Source organism: Alligator mississippiensis, chromosome 1, assembly GCF_030867095.1.
Source record: "Alligator mississippiensis isolate rAllMis1 chromosome 1, rAllMis1, whole genome shotgun sequence".
Taxonomy (NCBI): domain Eukaryota; kingdom Metazoa; phylum Chordata; order Crocodylia; family Alligatoridae; genus Alligator; species Alligator mississippiensis.
In genome coordinates, this window is record NC_081824.1 from 230,866,984 (window position 1) to 230,889,668 (window position 22,685).

The 22,685-nt window shown below is 48.3% G+C and overlaps 2 protein-coding genes across 2 annotated transcripts in view; one reads left to right on the plus strand and one right to left on the minus strand.

Annotated features, from left to right (window-relative positions):
• The window catches only part of SEC23B (SEC23 homolog B, COPII coat complex component), a 34,770-nt gene extending 28,482 nt beyond the window's left edge, over positions 1 to 6,288 (minus strand). The window contains exons 1-4 of the mRNA XM_006259547.4: positions 6,191 to 6,288; positions 2,157 to 2,392; positions 877 to 934; positions 67 to 153 (exon numbers count right to left, since the gene is read on the minus strand). Coding sequence (XP_006259609.1) covers positions 67 to 153; positions 877 to 934; positions 2,157 to 2,377 — 366 coding nt within the window. The 5' untranslated portion in view covers positions 2,378 to 2,392; positions 6,191 to 6,288. The remainder of the gene's footprint in view (positions 1 to 66; positions 154 to 876; positions 935 to 2,156; positions 2,393 to 6,190) is intronic.
• A 674-nt stretch (positions 6,289 to 6,962) lies between these two features.
• RBBP9 (RB binding protein 9, serine hydrolase) lies at positions 6,963 to 12,452 on the plus strand. Its single transcript, XM_059720256.1, has 5 exons — positions 6,963 to 7,236; positions 8,592 to 8,634; positions 9,404 to 9,509; positions 10,197 to 10,282; positions 10,564 to 12,452. Exons 1-5 carry the CDS (start codon positions 7,126 to 7,128, stop codon positions 10,788 to 10,790), a joined length of 573 nt encoding a protein of 190 aa, XP_059576239.1. The 5' UTR covers positions 6,963 to 7,125; the 3' UTR covers positions 10,791 to 12,452.
• The last annotated feature ends 10,233 nt before the right edge of the window (positions 12,453 to 22,685 follow it).

Here is a 22,685-nt window from a genome sequence, read left to right on the forward strand (position 1 = left end):
CTTTCAGCATACATGTACATTTTAAATGTTCCCTGAGAACTTCAGACCTGACCATTCTCAATTTACCTGAACAATGTAGTCGATGGTGGAAAACTGAGGCATAAGTTCTGCTGGCTGATTCACCTCAGATATGCCTGCATATGCAGGAGGAAACTGAAAAAAACAACAGAGCATTAGGGTAAGGAATTTAACTGCCAATTATATGTACAATTACAAAGGCATCTTCTGCATTACGATGGTTATGACGTGTGAGATAAAAATAGGGGAAAGTGTTTAATTCAAATACCTACAGTTGAATCACTTATTTGCTGGTACTGTGACAAACATTTTTAGCTGAATAAAGGCATTTATGGCACAGCTGTTTCACTATGAATGGATGGCAATGGTAGGCAGCAGCGGGTAGAAAGCTATGAAGTACAATTCGATTCGGATGAAAGTTTTATGCGCCACCTACTTATCAGATGAGACTAGATAGTCATATGATGTAATGTTTCTGATGGCAAGATGTCCACTTCCAGCACAGAAATTTCCTATTCAGGAAGAACAGAAGACAATGTGCCCTGTCCTCACATCATACATATGGACCATGCCAAACACATGGCACAAAACCAGCTTCATATCTGCCGCATACAGCTTGCACGCTGGCTAAACTGACCTAAAGATGTGCCTAGACTTGAATATTTTATCCACCATGCTCATTAGCACAGTGCTGATTGAAACACACTAAGGAAGAGGCCAAGGAGGAGAATCTGGTTACGAAAAACGTTCGCTTATTTTCACATCCGTCACTAAGTGAAGCTTTCAGTTAAATACACTGAGGTAAGAAGGGAGCTGGTAATAAGATAAATGAAAGAACAAGGCATTTTTCCAACCTACCTGGTTTCTCTGAAAACAGAAGTTACAAGCCCAGAGCTTGGCTCGATAATCCACTTGACTAGAAGAAAGGAAAGAGAGAACAGTCAGTACAAAGGTATAAATTTCATAGCCAACCACTTCTCATGGCTTAGAGGTAAAATGTAAGTAACATGAGGAAGGGCACTTGATGTCCAAAAACTTGTCCAACAGGTCTCCTCAACTATATAGTTGGACTAGTAAAAGATATCACAAAAAAAATCCGTGGCGCGCACACATTTCCTGGACCATCACAGCTATAACAACATTCCAACTTGTGTGTAAATGAAAAAAATTTAAATCCACAATATATACCCTTTAATGTTAATAGTGGGGTTAGAGGGCATCAGACTCATAATGCATGTCTGTCCTTCAAACGTACTGTGCCAGACATCAGCTTACTCGAATTGCAGCTACTGCTGAATGAACCAAAAGCAACAGGGCCCACTAGCAAGGCACTGCAGGTGAGCTAATCGGCACTGTGAAAACGCAGAGCCAATTAAGCTGTCTACTGCATCATTTGAAAATGGCTACACTGCTTCTAATTCAGGAGGTAACACGTACATACACACAAAGGAAAGCAATATTTCTGAGCACACTGAATGTTCTCATTACTTGTATTTGCAGCAGTACCTGAGAAGCCCCAGTCAAGGATAGGTGCTGTACAAGATGAAAAGACGTCTCCCTATCCCCTTCCCAATACGCCATAAGATATATGACCGGACTGGGAGTTTAAGACGAGAAAGTGCTTCCCTCTCTAAAATAATAGCAAATTTACAAACAAAACCTTTCTGCTTACATCAAATCTTGCAAGAAGATTGTGTATTGGTTTGGTTTCTAGCCTCTCTAGCAAGATCGCAATCTAATGAGCACACCATTATGGCATGTGGAAACTAATTAATATTTTTGTTTAATTAAGTTATATCAGGTAGGGTTAATTTCTCAGTGATGATAATAGGACTGTTTGCACATCGATTCTAGTTTTCCTTTAACAGTTCCCCTCTATCTCAGCCCTGGGTAATCATTTGTTTCTGCATCCCACCTTTTCTTCTTTCTCACTTTGGCCACTCTGAGCGACGGTGGCCAAATTTACTTATCACAAATTGCACAGCCATTTTAAGTCTCTGAACACTCTATTTAGAGAGTCTCTTGGGACAGACATTGACCTGAGAGGAGACAGAAAGTGGCGGAGCTCAAGAAAAAAACCAGATTCTCATAAACTCTATTTTCATCCATTATTAACATGTATAGATAAGAATGCCTACCAAAGTGGGTTCAGTACTGCTTTGCAAGTTGGCCTGCTACAAAGCACTGGTTCATACTGTACAGGCGGCAGGTCTGGACGTTCCTTCAATGGGGTCAGCAGACACGCCAAGGGCACAACCATTCTTGTGGCCTCCAAACGGCTGGAGGGCCACACGTTCCAGCTGAAACGCACCCCATCTCGCTCTTCATTTTGCTGAATAAATTCCAGATATGTCGCCATGGAATCAGACAGATTCTGAAAGGAAGGACAATAGTAGTGACACATATTCATCCAAGAACTGCTTATTAGGCTGACAGCACCACAAAAAGAGAGTAATATTTGGCAGATAAATATAAGGTGACAAGATCCCTTCTCTGAAGAATCTATATTCCTGCTAACATTTATGGACAACAATAGGTCTACTCACATGGGTAAAGTTATACATATGCAGAAGACACTACAGGATGTGGAAATGGGTGACATAACTAGTGAACCCCGCAATAAAATAAACCAGGACAACGACAGCCACCTCCATGAAGCACTTACCAGTACTGGGTTCACGGTAGCAAAGAAATATTTAAAGGCCACTTGAGTTCAGAGTTCCCCAAGAACACAAGAAGACCTTAACCCCCAAACAAAACTACTGTACTATCTTTTTCCTACAAAGACTTATTCATACGTCACATTCTAGTTCTCCAACATCACTGTTTTCCTCAGTCTCTAGACCAGTAACTCCCAAACTGATAAGGGTATAAGGTGATGTGTAAGAAATACTGAGGGTTAACAGAGGTCTGTCCGTCCAAAGAGCATGGGAACCACTCCTCCCATCCCATAATTCCAACTTGAGTGGACTAAAAGAGTATGTAAACTGCAAGCTCCTAGGCTCCTTCATATGGAATACTTTATCCCCAGCCCTTCCTATGCATAACAGAAGGGGGCTTGTCACCTGAACTCTTCATTTCAGCTACTATGGTGGCATGCAGCAGGGAAAGTAGTTTCCCAGGTAAACATGATCCAAACTATTTAGGGCTTCCAGGATAGAAATGTGACCTTAAACAGCACCTGGATCCAAGCCAGTAGCTTGTGCCAGATTTGAATCTCCCTCAGCTACAGGCAGCCATGCTCGGTACTGGCTGAAGTTTTTGAAGGGCTTCAAAAAGCAACCCAATGTGAAGTTTATTTTTGCAGTGATCTATCCCCTGGCAAGACAGATATGTAGAAGACTGTATCAATGTCTGTATCCAAAAGGAACAGGACACACCCTCCCTGGCAGGTACAGATAAGAAACCTGTCTGACTATCACTACAGTCAGGGGATACAGTGGCAGAGCAGTTAAAGTCTCTCTGCAGCCCCAGAAGCATGACTGAGCCTTGTTTGGGACACATGGCAAAGGTCACCCCAAATGACCAGCTGTAAATGGGAAGCACCCAGGAGAAAGGAAAGGTCAGACCCATGCAAAATCAAGTACATAGGTCCCCCACTAACATGTAAAGAGTCAGCAGTGTCAAGGGCTGCAAATAGATCCAAAACAATCACCATCAAGACCCAATCTCCTCCTGATGACCAGAAATTAATCATCTGTGCCCCTCTCTAGTTCCCACACATGCAACCAAGAGCTCAAAGGGACTGAAGAATCCAAATATTGCTGTAGAGCTGCCCTATTCATTATCATTATCACAACTGGGAGATTTAGGAAACTGAAATACGTGAGGCATTACCAGGGCAAAGGGATGGGTTTTTGAGCAGATGTCCAATAAGTAATTCTTAAAACCACAGGTGTCAAACTCATCCAGTCCCATGGGCCAGATGAGTGGCATGAGGCCGGTCTGCAGGCTGGGCTAGACTGGACCCACAGACTAGCCTACACTCCAGATCCCATGTGTGTCTTGGAGTGGCTGGAGTAGGGGCAGTGTGCAGACCAGTCCTTCTATGGCTGATGGTATATGGCCACAGAGCCACCACCACCAGGGCCTGGGTTGCATGTGGTGGCTACTCTGCTGCTCCAGGACACAAGGTAGAGCAAGCACTTTGTGCAATGTGCCAGACCACCCAGTGCAGCCTGCATACCACCTGTGAATCACTCTGAGACCTGTAGGCCATACCAAGGACCAGAAGATACAGCTGCTTGGGCTGGATCCAGTCTGTGGGCCATATCTTTGACACCCCTGCTTTAAACAAAAAACATCATTTTGCTCTCCAGACAGAAAACATGCATAACTAATAGCACGCAAGGTCCCTAACACACTTACCTGGTTTTCTCCTGTTAGAAAAGATGCAGATCTACCATATTTCATGGTGTACAAAGTCGCCACAGTGTATAAGTTGACTCCATTTTTCTGATCCAAAACGTTAGGAGTTTCATATATCTGGTGTATAAGTTGACCTAACTTTTTGGATCAGAAACATGGGGTCGATTTATACAAGCCCCTGTGCACCCACACTGCAGGCCAGGCACCTGGAGGATAGATACATGCTGCAATGCTGCTCACAGGGGATGGAGCCACGCTCGGCTGGCATGGCCCCATCCCCACGAGCAGCGCTGCCTAGGCCATGCCAGCCAAGTGCTAAACCCAGTACCGCTTGCAGGGGCCGGGGCCAGACTTAGTGCCTAGCCGAGCAACGTCTCCATTGTGATGTCAAGGCCCACATGCCACACTCAGCCTGGGCCTGGGCCCCATGGCCTCCAGCAACAGGGATGCTGTCGTAAGTGAAGAGGGTCGGGTCAGGTCAGGTCAGGGCTGGGCTGGGCCAGGGTTCAGCCAGGGTTGAGGCTCAAAAGTATTGATACAGTGTATAAGTCAAGGTAGAAATTTAAAGGTAAATATTTTGGCTCCAAACCTCACTTTGTACACAGTGAAATACAGAGACTCAGGAAGAGTAGCTTCTACTTCCTCCCACACCCTCAAAGCTTTAAGAAGTTTCATGACCTGAAACCCAAGTAGAGGAAACTGCACATGTGTGTCTCTTCCTCCCCATGGAGCCAATTCTGCTTCTGTTGAGGGAATGAGTTGAGCCCACAGCACTTCAAACCTGACCACAATTTTTTTTTAATGATGAGAAACAGCTGATAATACTGTTCCCTGCTACAAAGAAAGATTAAACAGACCCAACATCTTCCTCTGGCTCGTGACACAGCTCCACATCCTCTCCCCGCTGCCTTTCTCTCCCGGCTCCGCTCCACACAGCCTCACATCAATGCCACACCACTGCCTGCATCTCTGGCGGAGAGGACCAAGCTGCCAGCATCCCAGCCCAGCTCCTAGTGGCACCCAGCTCATCACCTTGGCATTGGGGTTAGACTGGCAGAGCTGGCACAGCGAAGTGCATATACCTGACTCACATGAGATATACTCAGAGACTTCCAATAGGGATCCCCAGCGTCAGACCAAGGCCTAATCATTTCCAAATTCAACTGGACAAAGCCCAATAGTCAAGTTCCAAAATTTGACTGAGCAGAGAGAGCTCCACCGCCAAGTCTGCGCGGCTCTACCATCAGGCCAATATCCTCCCTCCCAAACCCAGCGGTCCGGGGCTTTGGATGCCCCACAAATCAAGGCAGGCCCAACTTCTCCAAGGCAGTACAATGGCTGTTATTCTCCCTCTGCCAGAAAATGAGTGAGCACCAAGAGCTGGCGTTCCCGAGGGATGCCAGGAGCCCAAACCGGGGCAGCCAGTATCCATGGAGGTTGGCACCCATGGAGCGGGCGGCCCCAGTGCCTGCGCCTTGGCAGCGCAATGCCTGACCCACAGCGCAGCCCTTACCTGTGGGGCTGGAGGGCAGCAGGGGGGATGACACTGGGCGCCCGCTGGGACGATACAGGTGCAGCAGCTGGGGGGCACCTCGCGGACCTCAGCTGAGCCCGGCACGCGGGGCCCCATGCCACCCACCCAACAGGCTTGTGACGTTTATGACGTCAGCAAGGACAGGCTCCTTGGCAATGGGGGGGTCCCGCTCTCTCCCATGGGGACGTGAGCCCACCCCCACGATGGGATCCTCCCCCAGCAGCGATACGGGGAGAGCAGACCCTCAGTACAGCACCCCGAGATTCCTACCTGCCGAGCCGAGCCGAGCAGACCCAAGCCACTCCACCGCCGCCAGTGAGCCCTGTCCCAGCAGCCTCCGCGCCCAGAAAGGACAGCTCAGCGCCGGCAGCCCGCCCTCAAGCAAGATGGCCGCGCCCTCACGCGACATGGCGGCGTCCAGAGGCCTGGGCGCCAGCCTCGCCCTTGTGCAACATGGCGGCGCTAGAGCCAGCGTGGCGGCATCGCCCTCATCTAATATGGCGCCACTTCGGCATTTACGCCTCGATGATGCCATCGCCAGCTTGGATAAGGGTGCCGCCGCAGCGCCAAGGAGTTTCGCCCCTACCAAAGATGGCGGATGCCTCTATAAGGAGCGTTCATGACGTCACAAGGACGGGCTCCTCCCACTTAGCGCGAGGGTTGAGGGCGTCACTCCTGACTCGCCCTTGACCTTCTTGTGGGGAAGAGACGGAGGGAGACTCCCTCCATCCCGGCGTGTATATTCACAAATTGTTAGGGGCTGGAAGGGACCTTGAAGATCATCGAGTCCAGCCCCCCGACTCTAGGCAGGAAAATAATGTTATCTGTTGGAAAGAATAAAAACAATTGTATTGCGGTAATGCCGAGAAGCCCCCGTCACGTACCCGGACTCTATTATGCTAGGCTCCGCACACGCACACGTAACAGAAAAATGGAAAGAAGAAATCAAATTAGCAGTTATCTTTGATCATTGCAATGTGATTTTATTTGCTGTGTAGAATATCTAGACTCACAAAGCTGACCTTCATTTCAGAAAGAAGCTGGTCAACAACACCCATGCACCCACTCTGCTGCAACCCTGTTTCAATTTTTTTTTTAAACAACAAAACTACAACTCCCAGGATGCCTCTTTTCCGCCTTAGCTCCCAGCTGCCCCCTTCCAGGTTTGGAACAGCGTTTCTCCGGCTGACCTGTGCTGTAAAGCCATGTCCCAGACGCAGCTTTCTCCCAACAAAGCTGTTATAGTCCCTGGGAATGGGGCAGGCAATGTGGAGATATCTAACTGGTATGGATGGGTACAGAAACAGCTAGAGAAGGTGAGTGTGGCTAAAGGTTTGATCCATCTTCGGTTCAGATTTCTTTCCTCTCAGCTCTTCAGAACACCCCCTTACCGAGACCTGGTTCCTCTTCCTAGTCTCTCATTTGTGTTCTGTCTCATACAGATATACATTTAGTATATGAAGCCCCAGGCGGAAATGTTTGGGGTGGAGAATACTTGCTGGTTGTAGAGCCACGTAAGGTTCTTGAACAATTCAAACGATTTGGAACTGATCTGGCTAATTTGACCTGGAACATGAAAAAGTGTCCTTAAAAATAAAATATATATATCTACATATCTAAACTGTTGCTATAAATCTACAGCTGGCAGATGGGCTGTAGAAAAGGGGGGAGGGATAACCCCTGCTTATAAAGCAAAGAGACAAAGTAGCTTTAGAGAGTGTATTGTTTTCCTTATTGTTTAGAGGAGACCATATTCTATACTTGTATTCTAACACTGAACTTCAGGGTTAGAAAGAAGTGACTTTTATTGTATAGCTTTTTTTTATTCTATAACACCCTTCTACCAGGCTCTGCCAGAGCTTCCTTTTCTCCCCCCAGGAAACAAACCTGACATAGCTGCATTAGTTGAGAGGAGGATACATGAAGGACTCAGTGTGCTGCTTTATTGATCCTGTAGGAATTCTCACTTGTCTGGATGGTTTAATGACAGCAAGACTCCCTGTAATTCCACTCAGGGATTTCTATTATACAGTGCAGCCCATCAGAGCCACAAGCCTTCGCTGGGAGGAGAAAACCAGTACTAGAAATAAAGAAATGACTTTAGTGCAGGGGCAGGCAATTATTTTGGGCAGAGGGCCACTTACTGAGTTTTGGCAAGCAATCAAGGGCCGCCCAGGGCAGATAAATATTTTCTAAAGTTTTTAGGGGCCCCACAGGACAGATAAAATGGCCTGGTGGGTTGCATCTGGCCCGTGGGCCACATTTTGCCCACCCCTGCTTTAGCGAGAGGCAAGCCCGTGAGTGTACAGATTGGTCACCAAGCAGTGGTATACCTTATAGCAAATACAAAAGAGGATCCCCATAGTTAAAACTGGGACTACGAGTAGAACTTGTAATAGCTCTCAAAAGAGAAGGAACTTTTAAAGTACAGCTAGTAACATGTCATTATTCTTAGGGTTTCCAATTAAAGTGCTATGTGAACACTAACTGCAATTTCTCCTTGCCTCTGTGACACTGTCATGCACCACAAGAGCTCAGAATTTCACTCTGAACCATGCAGATTGATAATATGGAAAACCCACTAGAGGAAAAGGGCAATGCAATAGTCATCTAAACTTTGCTTGCTGTGAAACTGCACTTCAGAGTGCAGTCATTATTCTTCTTCCGACAGATGCCTGGTTTCCAGTGTTTACTTCGAAATATGCCCGATCCAAGTAAGTCTTTTCTTTGCTTGTGTTCCATTCTCTTGCCATATTCTGCCTCTTCAGTATTTCTAGAAAATAAATACAAGCCTGCTTTATCTCAGCAGATGGCTTAATGCTTGAGAGGTCACTGCTCCATGTGAGGAACAGTCTTTCCCCAAGGCCGCATGGAGAGCCACAGCACACAACCTGGCTGCTCAAAATCTTTATTGGAAAGAGAGCTGTGGATGCTGATGTCAATGCTATGTTAGGCCAATTATTGTCCAGGGACATACAGGCTTGCCTAGGCCTTACATGCTTCAGATATCCCTCATCCCAGAATGAGATGAAACATACAGAGAGGTCTGGGTGGAAGGGATCATGCTGGCTGATATTCCAGATTTCTGCTAGGAATTCAAGAAAAACTCAAAAAAAGATCCTAGTCTTGGGCCAGTTTTTAGTGGACTGATGTCCACAGCATCCAAACCACCATAACAGGCGGCAGCCTTATCCAAGAGAGACCAATCCCTAGAGACATCACTGACAGCCAAGCACTAGCAGATATTTGTGGGGGGGATTTGCACTGCTACAGTGTACACTTCAGCCATTCTGGGGATAAACAGAGGCCTTTAGCCTCCTAAACTGTTAACTTGCCCCCTTTCTAAATGTGCTGAGAACTGGAGAGAGAATTGTTTGAAGACATAATGTGCACACATGCACATACCTCCTAGTCACTATGAACCTCATTCTTTGCCAGACAAGGAGATGCAAAGCAGTTAACTCTCTTCTCTCTGAAAACCAGTTACTGCTCGAGAGAGCATTTGGCTGCCATTCATGGAATCGGAGCTCCATTGTGACAAGCAGACTATCATTATTGGACATAGTTCTGGTGCAGCTGCTGCTATGAGGTATGAGGGAAATGGGGCATGTCACTGCATGTGGCTTCATAGTTTGCAGTCTAATAGAGTGAGTCCTATGTGAACTCCAAGAGCCCAGTTCTGCCTCCTTCGAGTCAATGGCACAACTCACTCACTGATGTCAGTGGGAGTAAACTCCATTTAATGGGATTAGTACTGTGTGTGAGATAAGTAGAATACGGCCCTGTATAAATAGATGGATAGGGATCTTCTATTTGCTGTTAAATGTGGCTGCTCCGAGCTGCATATACAATAACTGTGGCAGGGAGAAATAAGTCACTAAAACACCTGCATATGAATGTAATATAATAGTCTATGTGCAGTACTTCATGACCCACCTTAAAATGCTTTGGGGAGTTGCCTGGGACTGCAGCCCTCTCCATAGTTTTTACATGAACATCAATGCATCTTTGTGCAAAGGAAAGTGTAAGGCCCTTGAATCAGATCCAGTTACTCGCTGTTTTGGTTTTGGCTGTTGCCTGTTTCTCTTCCTCTAAATGAAAAACTGAATCGGAAAAAAATATATTAAAGTGGTTGTTTAAAAGAAAATGAAAAACCTACAGCACAAACCATGTTTGGGAGCACTAGGTTTGTAATGAAGAAGGAGGTATGTTCTGTGTATTAAATAGAAGTATAAAGTATATACGGGCTAGGTCACCAGGTTCCCATTTTTCACAGGTACTCAGAAACTCACCAGGTGTATGCCATTATTTTAGTGTCGGCTTATACTTCTGACTTGGGGGACAACAATGAGAGAGCAAGTGGTAAGTTGACCTAGGCCTGACATCCTCTTACACCAGTTAAGTATAATGGCCTACATTGATTAAAAAGGGACACTTGTCCTTTCACATTCTCCTGTTGCCAAGCCTGGAACTGTATGTTTGGCACTGAGAGGATAATAACATCTTCCCAAGGTGTATTGTGCACCTGTACAGCCACGCAGGCCAAAAAGACATCTTTTTGTACTGGAAATTCACGCAAAATTAAATGCTGAATAGCAGGATGAAACGTTCAGTTCCATGACTGTAGTTTTTGTGCCCTTTAGGATACTTTAACCGACCCTGGCAGTGGGAGAAGATTAAGTCTAACTGCCGTCGTATTGTGCAGTTTGGTTCCACAGACGATCCTTTCCTTCCCTGGAGTGAGCAGCAGGAAGTGGCTGATGGGCTTGCTGCAGAGCTACACAAATACACAGACAGGGGTCATTTTCAGAACACTCAATTCCAAGAGCTAGTCAGTGTGGTCAAGGGAATTTTGGATGGGTCTGCCTGAAACAGGGTCCCCTTATTCCATATCACCTTGCTTTCAGGGATGGAGACTGTACATATTTTTGTAGCAGACATGACCAAGAGCAAAGATTTGCAGCCCTCTGGGAGACAAATGTAACTGAAGGACCATGCGTGGTATAGCAAAGCTATAACCTCTCTGCCAGCACTCCTGGCTGCCATGCTATCTGGTAACTGAGAAAAGCTGTTCATTTAAGAATGGAAAGTTCAAAGAAATGTAATGCAAATAAAATAAGAGTACAGCTAACCCTATGATCAGACCAGACCTTGGTCCATACCTTGGCCTTGCTTCAAGGGAATCTTTCTTTTAATGCCAGTGGGTTTTGGGTCAGGAACTAATATACCATATCACGTCTTGTGGTCCCCAGTTCAGTTTTGCCAGGTGGCTCATGGAGTATGTACCTTCTTTTGTAGAGTCTGTTTGTTTTTACATTGATTCGATTGCACATTTCAACTCCCATGATGATTGTTTACCATCTGTAAAAAAAATCAAAGCTTTTAAATCTCAAGATCCTGTGACTTTTGTTACACAAAGTACGGGTAATTCATTATAAGAGATGGTATGTGTGTCTATTCCAGCACCCATGGTTCAAAACATGAACCTAGTTTGAGAACACAAGACAAGACCATTAGGACTTGTATTCTGACAGACCAAAGAGCCTCACCCAGTAACACCATATAACATTGTGCTTTAGAAGGATAATATTCTGTATTATTCCTGTCAGCATAACTCCTTAGTTTTATTATTTCAAATAAGTAGTAACTAGTTGGTCTGAAAGTTAGCAATGAAATTAAGCAGATGTAATGCCAATGGAGTTACATCAAGTTGCAAAATCTTATCACTTCATACCAGACACTGCTAATATTCATAATTAAAGCAGTCACTTAGACTTGTGAGCCAATCAAGTAAAAAGGGCATCAGACAAAAATCTCAGTACTGCTTTGTACTTAAATAGCTTCCTTTTTAATATGTTATGCAAAGCTGTTATAATATCATCATAAAATATCATAGTCTATATATTTCTTTTGCTTTGAAGAAGTAAATTTCTCACTCAGCATTTTGGAAAGATCAGAAAAGAGTTTTAATGATGTTCTAATTTTCAAGTCACATCTAATACACTGTAACTAAATGTCTTAGATGCACTTTTGCTTAACAGATATATTTGTATTAGGTTTCTTAGGTAAGCTGTAAACACAAAAGCCACTTTGTCAAAGAAGACCATAAAACGCAAGGAGAAAGAAAACAGGACAGTTGCAAGCAACATTCCAAGATGGTGAAAGGAGATAAGAACTCTTCCTTTCCAAAAATGGTAACGTTCACAAAAATATAAAGCCCATTTACTCTACCATCTCCAAGGTTCTAGAAAAAATTGATTCAGTCCAGTTCCCAAAGTCTCAGGTGAAAAAAATGTTTGTTTGAGTGAGCCGTGTATAAAAAGGTGGGGTATAAATTAGAAGAAAAATTGGACAAAATAGTAAATCACAAGAAGTCACTGCTTATCTGTGTCCCATCCTCCTCCTTGCCTCTTCTGAGTCTCTCCAGGTGGTTTTGGTAAGAATCTACATTGCACTGGGTCAGGTAGACAGACATACTGGGATAAGGGTATACTTGTGATTTCAATTGTAAACAGTAAAAGGTTAATCCATAGACCTGTCTCTTGCCTCTTTTATCAGTAGCCAACCTATAAACACACACGTAATCCAAATAAAAGTAGAAACAGGGAGCTCTGTAAGGCTGGTTAACAGGTAAGAAGGATCTACTGATAAGGGTGGGGTACATTTAGGAGGCTTAGAGAGCTTCCCAGGAGAGGTGTACAGGTAATGTAGTCAGTGAGGAAAAAGTGTGGCAGTAGAAGGTAACAAAGGACAGCCTAGGCCAGGGAGTCCTGCAAACACTTCTCAACATTGGAATGGGTATTTGGGCTTTGTGTTCTGTGGCAGATAGTTTGTATTTGAAAACAAACCTGCCCACAAGAGCCTGAAAAGGACCGTGTGGTTGACTGTCATTCCCCACATGTCAAATACATCTACATTGTATTGTGATATCAGTGTTCCTCTCAGCCTGTCCTCAGCCTCTCCGGTTTATTTGTATTCTGTAACACGAACAATTTCAGACTGAAGGACAACAGACTGGCAGGTGGGGCCGTCACCCAGTTACCATATGCCAGAGTTTCGTGACTCAAGAGCCGTAACCAGACATCAGAGATACCTCAGGCAGTCCTCAAGAGTACTGTGAACATAACGTGGTCAGTCTTCTATCAGTGCCTTCTTAGTATTCAGGTTCCTAACAGCTGCACCATGCACTTCTCCGTATGAAATTCCAGCCTCTTGTTTTGAGGCTCCTTCCAATTTGCCAAGGCCCGATGAAACTCTAGTCCTGGCCGCCACAGTTCTGCTATCTGCTCCCAACTCAATATTGTTCATATGCTTTATTTGCATCCTTCCTGAGCCCTCCTCCTTAGCATAAATAAATAAAACATGTAGCTGTGGGTAGCAGGAAAGACCCTGGAGGGAACCCAACTAAAGTACCCTCCCAGTGTAACAGAGAATTGTTCATGAAGACTTGAGGAGGATTTTTCAGCCACTTGTGCCCCTTCCTGCTGCTGCAGATAACATCTGTACTCAACCTCATTAGCTGTCTTATGACATTGTCATGTGGAAATGTGTCAAGCAGCTGGAAGAAGTCAAGTCATATCTGCTCCTTGTCCCTTAATCAAGAGGCTGGTTCTCCTATCAAAGAAAAAGATTACATGGGTTTGACACAATCTTGTCTGAGCAAAACTGTTGGCTGCTTTTACTAGTTTCTTCTTTACTAGACTCTTACACATGGATGGCTTAATGATTTGGTCTGCTCTTTCTGGGAAACTAGTTAGGGAATCCTGTCTGTACTTCCCAGCCTTTTTTAAAGACAGGTACCATGTTTACCCTTCTCCAAGACTCTAGGATATTCCCCGTTCTTCATGTGTTCTCAAATGTAGTTACCAGTGGTTTCATGGTAACTTTAGCTAGATCCTTAATGACACCAAGATAACTTTCATAAAGCCATTCCAACCTTCTCTGAGTCACATGGCAATCACTCACCTTCCCTGTTAATTGATAGTCCTCTGCTTTCCTTTGTCTTCCTCTTCTGTGTCAATTTTGTACACCTCACCACTTCCCTCTCCTCTAAACAAATGCCCCCAACTACTGAGAAGGAGGAGAACAAACTGAGTTCCCCACCTCCAGTGAGTAATGCCTTCAAAGTGCTGTCAACCCCAGACCAGATGGGGCTGGAGAAGAGAAGGGGCATCTGCATCTGGGGTTTGGGTAGAGGGTGGTTCAGAGCTCTGGGACAAGCAGGCAGACATCAGATCAGAGTCAGGATTAGAGATGGTGATAGATGAATAGTTCATCTAGATGAAGAGTTCGAGGAGATCACTAAACAGGCAGACTGAAAAAAAAAAGAGAAGTAAAAAGAAAAGTAGCTGGGCTAGAGTTTGGGAAGGAGAGATGGATGGCTTTGAAATAGTGATATCCCTACACGTGGATAGGGACCAAATTGAAGTGATGAAATGGATGGGCCTGTCCAATAGGTTAAGGAGAATGAACCCCACTTACTTCCCACTAATCTCAGTGGGTGTTTGTACACATGCTCCAGGGGCAGGGTAGGCGGGCACTTTAATTAGAACAGCTCCAAGAGCTACTCTAATTAGAATGCCCACAGGTTTTGTGTATCAGCATCCGCATGATGCAAAATGGCGGCAGAGTGGCTTTAAATAAAGGTCATCAAAGAAGCTTTAGGCACTCCCACCATCATTTTGAGGTGCAGGGATGCTGATACACGAGACATGGAGGCTGCTGGAGACACGCTAAATAGCACTCTCCAGCAGACTCAATCAAGTCTACTCCAACACACTGTAATTACAGCGCAAGAGAGCAGCCTCCCCGCACGTGTACAGACACCCAGTGTGGTGAGACATTCCCCGCCTCCTTTGATCTCCCCTCCCTTCCTCTACAATCCCAGGCTGTCTCTGAATCTACCCTCTCCCTGTCCTTTCTAGCCAGGAGTTCAGGACCCACCCCACCCACACCCCAGAAGGCTTTCTGGCACCAGCCTTGGTGCAGGCACTTGCTCTGGACTTTACAGACTCCACAACCTCTGGGCCATCAAGGAGCAGCTGCAACATGATCCAGCATGGGACACAAGCCACTGGGGTGTCTACATGCTTTGTGCCAGGGCTTTGTGACTCAATAGCCAAACATGGCTCCTAGCAGCGTTGTGGTATGACATCAGAGCCCTACTCAACCAATCCTCCTTCTCTCTTTCCCATTGATTTGGATTTTGATACCTCATTGCATGGGCAACTGGTGCCTTCCGAGTCTGGGAGGGCACCAGATCACCGATGGAGGGGTCCCCCAGCAGCCAATCACTGAGCCAGTGGCGAAACTGGAAGTGCACTTCCAGTGGCGCTTCTGGTTTTGCAGCTGGTGCTTCCAAGGGGTGCATGTGCACCCGTGTGCACTCCCTACGTGTTACCAATGCATCATTGGCTGAGAATCAGCCAATATGAGAACCAGTCTCATAAAGGGCGGTTCTGGCAGGGGGTAGACACATGCTTTCCTAGTGAGAGGTGCTTAGCCCCTATAGCCCCTTTGCAAGGAATGGATCCTCAGCACCCTTGAGATGGAAATGCTGGGAGGCTGACAATGGAGCAGAGCTGCAGGGGAAGAAGTAACTAGAGTCCCAGTGCTAAAGGGAACAGCAGGAAGAGAAGATAACATTTGCTGGAGAGGGGGAGATAGTAAGAGAAGAGACTAAGGTTGTGGGAGGACTGGGCCAGTGCCTGGAGCAAAGATCAGGGTGGACAGAAGAAGCAGTTGTGAAAGGGTGAGGGAAGAAGGCAATTTCTTTAGTGACCAGAGGTCCTGGGTATCCTCAGAGCCCAGGACTAAGCTGAATATGTGGGTAGCTGGCCAGGAGGCCTCCTGGGGATGGAAAGCAAGCAGGGACTCCCCCGCTCAGGGTGTGTTACAAATGGAGAACCTGATCCTGTGTCCAGAGAAGCCTAGAGAGAACCTGTGAACACACTGCCTGGGCTGTTCATCTCATAGGCTGGGAAATGCTGGGACAAGCCTGAAAATCCTGAGGTGTCAAACTAGCAAAGGGGAGGGTTGCACTATCCTTCTAGTCTAGGGCAAGGGCCACATGATTCTGATCAGGGGGCTGAAATTATGACCTTGTTCGACAGTGCCAGGAGTTGGGACTTTAGAGGAGTATCTAAAAGTCACAGCCTGGCCTTTTGTAGTGCAGACCTAGGACTGGACAGTGGGCAGCAGTACAGGGGCAGCTGGGGGAGAGCCTGGGCCTGGCCTTTTCTCTCAGGACACATTGCAGTGATATGGGGCTGTTGCCCTTAAGCAGGAGATAACATCCTGTGCTAGGGGCCTGATCCCTGACACTGGGCTGATCCCAACACCTTCTTGCTGAGGCTGATGCCTGTGGAGCCAGGGAAGGGGGGAGACCTTCATTGGGAGCAGATTTGTCGCAACCTGATTCCCAGGGTGAGCACCTGGCACCAAATGTTTCTTGGCCATGTTGGCCCAGGGGTCAGCATCTGGAGCAGGGAAATTTGAGTCCAACCATTTGTGCAATCCCAGTGCAATCCACTGCACACAGACCAAGGAGCTGTGTGCACATCCCCAGCATTCCCCTTCACACCATCTTTGTGAATGCACACATGCTTGCACATACACAACACTTCCTATAACTTCTCTGGGCAGTTTATTTGCCAGGTCTGAGATGCTGTTCCAGACTGCCAGGTGGTGGCTGTGGCTCGAGGTACAGTTTGCCCCTGCTGGCTCCCTGGGGCCTATGTGCAACAGCACCCCCACTTCAGCCACCTCCCCGTCCCCATCTCCCACAGTGCTGGGAAGCACTGATGAGAATCCTTCCCTTCCCCCACTGTGCCAGGCCCTCTAGAGCTCACAACATGTGGCCACCACTAATGAGTTGGGCTGAGCCCCTAAGGCCTGTGCTGTGCCTCTTTGGGAGGGTGCTTCTGGGTCCATGTACCACCACTTCCTCCTCTACCCAGACACAATGGCTCATGGACAGCTCAAGCAGCAGGGCTCAGTGGGCAGGAGCCACAGGTCCCTAGGGAGGACTGGAGCTACAGAGAACAGGGTCCCAGAGAGAGACCCCAGCCTATGGAGCACAGGGCACTGCAGGGCTGTTTTGTTGGCACTGACGCCATGACTGAGGAGAAGGAGGACAGCCCATGTGCCTCCAGCTGACTCAAAAGAGACCTCAGAGAAGTCTGCTTTCTGCCAGCTGCCTGTCTGGGATCAACGAGAGCCCTGGTGCGAACGTGATGGAGCACTGTGGGTAAACAGATGTGAAGATGGAAGCTCTGTGCCCTTCAAGCTGTGACTGTGATCCTTATGGTGCCTTTCTGGGACAATGCTCCTTTTACGGAATCAAGCCCCTATAGGACACTGACACTCTGACCACAATAGAAACACAAAAACAACCATTTATTAAGCAACGTAAATGCCGAAAAGCAGCAGGGCTTTCTTTTTCCTTCGTGTTGCTATGGGATATCACAGTAGATGAGGTGAAGCAGCATCCAGGATCACCGAACACAGCCCCCTGCATCTTTAATGGCAGTCATTCTCAACTCAGAAAATCTACAAATATTCCGTTTGAAACCCTCAAGCATGAATAGAAGGCACAAGGCTCAAACAGAAAGAACAGCCTATAACATGCTACAGGTAAGGCAGGAGGAATGAGGGCACAGCCAATGCCCTGACCCTGCAATGGCAGGGAAGGAGTTGGTTACCAAATGTCCAGACAGTCTTAGGAAGAAGGCCATGCTGCCCACTCCAGAGGAAGGCAAAACCCCCAGAGCCTGTGCCAATCTGACCCTGAAGTAAAATTCCTTCCTGACCCCAAATATGGCGATCAGAATGACCCTGAGTGGGAGAACAAGAGCCTCTAAGCCAGGGACCTCTGGGTGATATAAGAGCTGGCAGGAGCATCAGTGCACCCCAGTCAACACCCAGCTGTAGCTGTAGCCAACATCCCCATGCTTCAGAGGAAGGTGGAAAAAAACTCCAGAAGCTGTAGCATAGTTGAAGAGGAAAAAACCTCCTTCCTGGCCCCAAGTGGTAACCAGCAGAAGCCCAGAAGCATGGTATTACCAGGCACCTGCCCATCTACAGGAGTTATATATCTACCCAACTGGGGGACCACAAACACATGACCTTGCTCACTATACACCTTGACTGCTGAGATAGAATTCATTGTCTTGTCATACATGCGTGGCATTGCAAGTTCCCTCTTTGCACCCCTTGGCATGGGAGACCGTTGCAAAACTTCCCTAGTTGGGCAGGTAGAAATTCCGTCAGTTCTAATTTCAGGTTTTCCATAGCCAGGGCATGTAATTTCATTTGCATCCTCTTCTCTGTCCTTTGGTCTGGGGCTGCAAGGGTCTCCTGAGGTTCCAGTGCTGATCTGGGAGATTTCAAGGGCCTTTTGGCTGTGGGTGTTCTCCAAGTGCTGTTGTTTCCATACTGCCCCATGGAGTCTGCTGTCTTCCTCTGAGGACATGGCTCCATGAAGAGGTTTTCATGAGGGAGGCATGGGTGTGGATTTGCAGTGAGTCAGTAGCTACTCTCTGGCGCAGGGGTGGCCAAGCTGTGGCTCCGGCGCCACAGGCAGCTCCTCAGAAGTTAATATATGTCTCCTTGAATCTTTGTACAAGCACATGGTGACCAAGCTGTGCAAAGATTCAAGGAGACACATATTAACTTCTGAGGAGCTGCTGGGTGGCCACCCCTGCATGATGTTTGCCTGTGAGTGCTGTCAGCATATGGTGAGTGCCAGCAGGCCCATCCCACTGTTGTTGAACAGGGGAGCCCCCTCACACTCACCACAAAGTACAGGCAAAATCCTGCTTCATTTAGCAGCCCAAATGGCAAATTTCCAGCCACATCAGGAGCACTATAGCCCTTACACCCAGTGTGCAGTTCTGCTCCCTGGGCAGCGTGGATCAGAAAGATCCACACAGCAACTGAGCATGTGCTCTAGGAGACGCAGAGGCTGGGCAGGTAGACCTCTGTGTGCACTTATATGCTGGACAAGCATCTAGGGGTGCACCAATGAAGATTTTTGGGGCCGATACCAATAGCCAATTTTTAAGGACACATATCGGCTGATACCAATCTGATTTCTGATGTGCAGCCCAGCAACTTGAAGAGTAGTGTCCGCTGGTAAGTCTGTTGTGGTAGAAGGGGAGGAGGAAGGGAAGGGGCGTGTAGGGAGGAAGCAGATTGAGGCCCCTGCAGAGAGGGAGGGAGTGGGGCTGGGGCAGGCACTGCCCAGTCGGGGCAGGCGCTGCCCAGTCAGGGCAGGGTGTGGGATGGAGCTGTGGCTCATCTGGGGGGGCGCAGGGGGGCATGGCTCCCTCCACTGTGTGCAGCTTGGAAGGGAATGGGGGGCATGTGCTCCAACCCCTGCCTGCAGTGGCAGCCCACTCCAGCCTGCAGATCCGGGGGCATATGCCCCCTGTGTCCTTCCGGGGTGCGTGCAGCAGCGGAAGCCACCTCTCCCCCCTCCCCATGCCCCCTGGACAAGCCGCAGCTCCATCCCATGCCCACCCTACCCCGGCTGGGCAATGCCTACCCCAGCCCCAGTCTCACTCCCTCCCTTACTGCAGGCACCCTGATCTGCACCCCCATGCTCCTTCCCTCCCCACGCCCCTTCCACCACAAGAGACTTACCACCTAGATGCAGCTCTCCACACTGCCAGGCTGTGCTTCTCACTGCCTACATGCTTCGCTGTGGCTGCGCATATTCACAGGGCATTTATCGGCCACATCAGGCAAAACAAGCTGATTTCCGATACAGTCAATTTTTTTTATATTGGTGCTGATCCAATATCAGACTGATGTATTGGTACACCTCTACAAGCATCCATCACTAAACTCTGCCTCGCCCCAACATAATGGAGGGGTGTGAGAAGCTGAAGGAGGAGCTGCCTGATGTTTCTGCCCCCAAAGCTGAGTACAGAGGCAGATTCAAGATTTTACGAAGGCAGGTTCTAGAGCAGCAACTAGTGCTGCAGGGGTGGCTGCACCTCACTCCCAGCCACCTCCCCTCCTTCAGCAGTAGGGCAATGAGCACTATGAGAGCAGCAGTCTAGGACTCTGCTAAGTCTTCAAAGCAGGTAAGAATCTCCCTTTCTCCTTCCTGCTCAGAGGCGCACTCCCTACTCTTCCATCCCACTCTCCTCCACTTGCTGCCAGCACTGTCCCTGCTGTCCTGGGAGTGAGGGGGAGTTCAAAACTGCTCCAGTTGGGCTAAGCACAAGCTGGGCTTAGCCTGAGACAGCAGCAGCAGCAGACAGTAGGCGGGCATGTTCCCTCTCCCCACACCTGCTCCCAGGCTGTTGGGAAACACCCAGGGGGACCAGGCAAGGAAGAGGAACCCACCCACAACCACTGCTGCTGTCCTAGGCTGAGCCCAGTCCCTGTGTAGCCCCACTGGACTGGAACAGGAGCTCCCCTCATCTCAGGATTGGTGGGAACAGTGGCAGTGGCAGTGGCAAGAAGGAGAGGGGGGAATGGGAAAGGAGGGGAGGGGACATGCCTCTGAGTACAGGGGGGAAGGGAGAATTCTTATATTCTTCAGGGATTTAAAAAAATCCCCAGCTGCTTCTCCTGCCTTGTGCTCAGAAAAGGGGTTCAGCTGAGCCACAGCATCACCTCTGCATTTCCTCCTTGCTTTGGGTCCTCACCTCAAAGATTGTTTGGGCCAATACCAATGGCTGATTTTTAAGGAGCCATATTGGCTGATACCGATCCAATTGCCGATATGCAGCCCAGCCAGCATCTGGCTGGTAAGTCTGTTGTGGGGAAAGCGGTGGGGGGAGGGAACAGTGGGGAGCAGATCAAGGCCCCCACAGTGAGGGAGGGAGTGGGGTTGGGGCAGGGGCAGGTGCTACACAGCCAGCGCAAGGCTAGACTATAATGGGAAACCCCTCCTCCTCCTCTTCCTTTTCCTCTAGCAGTGAACACCCACTCCTCGTGTTATTCTCTGTGAAAATGACATACCCACTGGAGCTGGGAGGTGGCGGAATGCCATGCTGGGATACAAACATGGCGAAAATGAAACCGCAGCAGGCAGAGCTGCTGCAGGTGATGATCAAAGAGAAAAAAAATGTGTGAACCAGAAGGAGCTGGGAATGGCTCCCGCATCAGCCTGGGCATGCTTTATGTGTGCCTGCCGGAGTCGATTGGCTGGCCGGACACCAGGGGCCAGGATAAAAGACCCGGTGGAAGAACAGCGGCGGGGGCCAGAAGTAAAGTCCCCCACCGGTCTGGAGGGACTGAAGCACACCAGCAATCATGGACAGGGGACCTGGTGGGTACCCCAGGACGGGGCTGCCTCAATGGTCCGTGACCAGCGTAAGCCAGGGGAGCCGCCCACGGAGCCTGAGTGGGTATCGACTGGTGCTGACGAAGATCGGAGTCCTCCAGGACCCAGCGACACTTTAAGGTGGACGCAGCCGACCAGCAACAAAGACCCAGCCCAAGAAAGGGACAATGCACTGTAGAATAGGACGGTGCCAAGGATGTATGACACCTAGATGGGAAGAGAAGGCCGCAGGAGATGTTCAGGGAAGGAACAGCACCAATGGACTGCGGCCGTCCAACCCTGCAAACTTGAGCGTTCAAGAAAATCCTGGACATCTCCCTCAACGACACAAGTGGTAACATCATGGTTGGCAGTAGGTGGGGTGTAGGGAAGGTGAAGCCCCACATAAAAGGAGCGGAGGAAGCAACCAAGGGAAGGCACCAGGGGAGTGGGACCAAACATCGTCCTCCCGATTCAACCAAACTAATCATCAAAGTCGCAGCAAATGAGGCCCCTGGGAAGCACCCCAAAGTTGCTTAGTGACCAGAGCATCCTCCCCGAGAAGCCATGGCAAGGTTCGAGAGGCATCCGTACCCACGACATCCAGGGGAGAGGCATGGGAGATTACAACTTGGTGCATTGACCAGGAACGGGGAAGCAGAGGCGACTTGGAGGCCAACGCCGTGATGGAAGTTAATCTTAATGCTCAGATTGACCTGGTAGGTCAAACATTGCATGCTGACCCAGGTGATGGAAGTACAGCAGCAGCAGGCCATACAGCAGCAAGAATGGATACTCTGAAATTGGATGACATTCCACATGCAGCAGATGACACATGAGGACAATGTGGAGGCGTATATTGAGTCGTTTGAAAGAATGGTGATTCAGTTGGGGCTGGATCGACTCCAGTGGGCCAGCCAGCTTGGATCATTGGTGGTAGGCAAGGCACAGGCCGCTTACCAGGCCCTGCCAAGGGAAGATGTCTGTGACTATGACAAAGTGAAGGCAGCCATATTGCATCACCTGGAGCTCACCCCAGAGCATTACTGGAAGTTGTTCTGGGCTCGGAAAAGTAAGGAGGACCATGAGCCCCAGAATCTTATTCAACTGTTGAAGGATCTCATGGACAAGTGGGTACCTCCAAGGAAGGTAGACTGGGCTGCCCTAGCCGACCAAATCCTACTCAAACAGTTTATGAAGGACCTGGAAGAAGACACCCAACTATGGGTGCATCGACACCTCCCTCGGACAGCCACCGAAGCATTAAGGATTGTGGAGGCCTTTGTGGCCTCGGAAGGAGAGGCACTGAGGGAAAAAACGTATAGAAGCTCAGCGACCACGTCTAAGAAGGAGGATGAACCTCAACGAGGACCCTCACGGTACACTTGATGAGGGGCTGTGTGTTATCGATGTGCCAAGAGCGGCCATGTCTCCAGAGAGTGTACCATAGGTCTGCCAGAAAGATGGAAGCCCACTGGAGAACTC